The following is a 3,846-nucleotide window of genomic DNA, read 5'->3' as shown; positions in this document are numbered from 1 at the left end:
AGGGCAAAAATGACCCTCTTTTTTATAGTTTTTATGACATATCTCGCTTAAAATTGAAAGAACGAATCTGAAATTCAAATTCGCGCGTTTTTTTATTGCCATAAGTCAGTTTTGCACTTTGTTGATTGAATATGGCAACATGATCATGACCAACTATGCAGTACCCTTAATCCTCTGTTGAGGGTCATATTTGCCCTCTATGACTGATACGCATTGGACATTATTATTGCAAGTTTTTTCATTACGGCTTGCTCTTTTGTGTGTTTTCTGTTTAATGTGTATACACGGAGACCTTAACACCTTGAAGTTAGCGCGCGAGTTTACGTATACGCTCCGATATTCGTGCAACTTCACGTGATAAGGCATTAGTGCTCCCGTGTGTACATTTGATGATTTGTTTTGTTATTTCTGTGTGAATTGTGACTTGCGTGAAAATAATGCCGAAACGTAAACTAAGTACTGTGCGAATAGAAAAAGAAGCTGCTCTTGAAGTAGAAAGTGAAGACAAAGATTTTGAAGAAGACGAAGATAATTACGAACCGACGACGGAGGAAATAGCTGCAGCTGATGCCGAAAATTATGATTCGGATAGCGGTGAAAGTATAGAATATTTGTCACAAGAATTACAAGAAAATGTTGCTCTCGACCGCTTTATTTTGTATAAGTCGAAAGATGGAAAAATTACATTCAGTACGGAAGCGGCAGAATTGCCAACAAATCGTCGCTACAATATTATAAATTCAACGCCAGGTAATGGTTGCAGCGACAAATTATTGTTGTAATAAATGTGTACATTGTCAAAATTATTACAAGTAATATTACAGGTCCAACTGTGTTTGCTACGAGTCGTTGCACCGATATTTTGTCATCTTTTTTGCTATTTCTTGAACCGATCGAGAATGAAATCTTGAAAATGACTAATTTATATGGCATCCAGACTTATAAAAACGATTGGGAAGAACTTGAGCTCTCCGAATTACGTGCTTACTTTGGTCTTCTTTTGTTTGGTGGTGTATTTCGTTCATATGGAGAAGAAATTGGTGAGCTTTGGGACGACACAACAGGTTTGTTCTATTGACACATACGCACACGCGAGCGCACGCGCGCGCACACACATTTCACAATTTGAAATTTTTTTATCTCACAGGCAGACCAATATTTCGAGCCACAATGTCACGTGATCGGTTCCAAAAAATAACACGTTGCATTCGTTTCGATAATCGTGCGGATCGAGCAGAACGAAGAGATAAACTCGCTCCGATACGAAATGTCTATGAGAAGTGGAACAAAAATTTATCTCGCTTATATAATCCTGGTGAAAATATCACGGTTGATGAACAGCTTGTGCCATTTAAGGGCCGTTGCCCATTCAAACAATACATTCCGAGCAAGCCAGCTCGCTATGGATTGAAAATTTGGGCTGTTTGTGATAGTCAAAATGCGTACACGTGGAATACACAAGTATACACAGGAAAAGCACCAAACACACGTCCAGAAATAAATCAAGGCAAACGCGTCGTTTTGGAACTCACCGATGGTCTCCAGGGACGAATGGTCGTTGCCGATAATTTTTTTACGTCACACAATCTGGCAGTCGAATTGCTTAAGCGTGGATTAATTTTCTTGGATACAGTTCGCAAGAATAAACCATTTGTGCCACCGAAATTGTTGGACATGAAGAAGAAGCCATCAACGTATTCAGAGTTCTTGTTCGACAATAAAAATAAGATTAGTATAGTATCGTATGTACCCAAGAAAAATCGATTTGTTCTTCTCATGAGTTCGGCACACATGAGCCGTAATGTAAGCGCTAATGCAGAGCGAAAACCAATTATGATTCTTGATTACAACAAATACAAAGGTGGTGTTGATCAGGCAGACCAAATGATCGCAACATATACCTGCAAGCGAAAAATAAATCGTTGGCCTGCTGCTCTTTTTGGTTATATTTTAGACACATCCGCATTGAACGCTTATATCATTTATTGTGCCATAAATCCGCAATGGAATGCGAACAAATTGTTCAAGCGCCGCTTATTTTTGAAAGAGCTAGGAAACGCGTTAGTGCGTACACATGTGCTACAAAGAAAAACGATGCCGCGTGGAGAAAATGCAACCAAATTATTTCTAAAAATGCGGGAACTGCCACGATCTACATCCACATCTACTGTATCGACTGAAATTTATTCTCCGCAACCAACAAAAATTTTGAAAAAAAATGGAAGAGCTCGTTGCGGGTATTGCCCATATAATAGAAGCGGAACAAAATATGCGAATTTTTGCGGTAAATGTGGCAAAGCGATGTGTCCAGCGCATTCTATGCCTCAAAGGTTTTGTTATTTATGTGTCCCAAAAGAAACTAATTAGTTGCCAAAAGATATTTATGGCTTTTTTTCATTATTTACTGTAATTCTTACGAAAATACAAAAATATTATTTGCTATAAATACGTATAAAATTTATTTTTCCTTGCTTTAAATAAACATAAATGTCTTTGCTGAGTGTCAAAAGATTATGCCGATAAAACTATATCATTAGAATTTTTAAAATTAATAAATAAAAATAATCCTGTAGTGCATATAGATGTAGGGCAAATTTGACCCTCAACATAAGATTAAGGGGTACTAAACCAACAGAGTATGAGGGTTAAACAGAACATTCTATTTCTGATTTTAGAATCTAATATCTGGTATCAAGAGCTTTCCAAAACCCTATAAATAAGTTTATTTTTCTTAAGTACTTTTTGAGTTGTGAAACTTGAAAGCTACAGTGTACTGTAACTTCCAAGCCTCGTAACTTAGAAAGTATAATATTTAATAAAAAATAACTTCTTTATAGTGTTTTGAAATGTTCTCGAAATCGACTAATGGAAAAGTGTAAAATGTTAGGAAAACACCGATACCCCTTAATTACGGAACTACTGATACTCTAACCTTCTATATCTTTTATTGCATTTTCTTGTAGTCGAATTTCGAGAACTTTTCAAAACACTATAAAGAAGTTATTTCTTATTAAATATTATACTTTTTGAGTTATGAGGCTTGAAAGTTACAGTACACTCTAGCTTTCAAGCCTCACAACTCGGAAAGTACTTAACAAAAATAAACTTATTTATAGTGTTTTGGAAAGCTTTTGGCGACGCCATCTAAGGTCAAACTGACAAGATTAATAAATAGATCTTTTAAAACCCTACAACTTTAGTCTGAATATATTTTTGATTGAACAGCGATCAAAGAATGCGGAGATTACAATTTAATTGTTATCCGTGCACTCAAAATTTACCTCGCATCATCCAGACGGTTGCTTTCAATATCGTGACACGCAACTAATGCGAAAATCTATAAGTTGGGCGCCAGACGTGCTCGTCAGCACGTCAAGTCACTAGTTAACAAATCACGAAAAGAATCCACGCGATAGCAGCCATCGGAACGGGCGAAAGCTAGCTAACTCTACTTAACGGCAGAGGGGCTGGGTAAGGCGAGGGAGAGAGTCAATGACGCTCACTCCAAAAAGAAATCGGAAGTTGAGCAAGAAATTCTACATACAGATTAGTAACGATAACGCGCACATTTATTTATTTATTCATTTATTCTGCAATTAGAATGGCCTTAGAGTGCCTTCAAATCATACTTAAATAATAGAAAACAACAGGTGCGATTCAATCAAATATGGTCTAAATTATTGACTGCAGAATACAGAGTGCCACAAGGTTCAGTACTAGGACCTTTGCTATTTATAGTATTGTAATCTACCGACTTTCCGCGGATTAACTCGTCGAATTTTGGCACGAAGCCGCGGAAATGGTTCGTAGCGAGAGAAGAAAAAGCGGTCGGTACCGGTAAAATAC

The 3,846-nt window shown here is 37.1% G+C and overlaps 1 protein-coding gene across 1 annotated transcript; it reads left to right on the top strand.

Moving 5' to 3' along the window:
• Positions 1-437: 437 nt before the first annotated feature.
• On the top strand, positions 438-2,367 carry LOC120359703 (piggyBac transposable element-derived protein 4-like). Its single transcript, XM_039458327.1, has 3 exons — positions 438-750; positions 825-1,064; positions 1,148-2,367. The coding sequence occupies exons 1-3, from the start codon at positions 438-440 to the stop codon at positions 2,365-2,367; spliced, it is 1,773 nt and encodes a 590-aa protein (XP_039314261.1).
• The last annotated feature ends 1,479 nt before the right edge of the window (positions 2,368-3,846 follow it).

This window comes from Solenopsis invicta, chromosome 16, assembly GCF_016802725.1.
Source record: "Solenopsis invicta isolate M01_SB chromosome 16, UNIL_Sinv_3.0, whole genome shotgun sequence".
Classification (NCBI taxonomy): Eukaryota; Metazoa; Arthropoda; class Insecta; order Hymenoptera; family Formicidae; genus Solenopsis; species Solenopsis invicta.
The sequence above is the reverse complement of the archived record's forward strand: the minus strand, read 5'-3'. Positions and strand labels throughout refer to the sequence as shown.

What these genes read in the sequence shown, in the direction of transcription:
- LOC120359703 (XM_039458327.1), top strand. Translation starts at nt 438, where the DNA reads ATGCCGAAACGTAAACTAAGTACTGTGCGAATAGAAAAAGAAGCTGCT. An exon ending in TATTATAAATTCAACGCCAG is followed by an intron (nt 751 to 824) that starts GTAATGGTTGCA and finishes GTAATATTACAG; the next exon opens with GTCCAACTGTGTTTGCTACG. An exon ending in GCTTTGGGACGACACAACAG is followed by an intron (nt 1,065 to 1,147) that starts GTTTGTTCTATT and finishes TTTATCTCACAG; the next exon opens with GCAGACCAATATTTCGAGCC.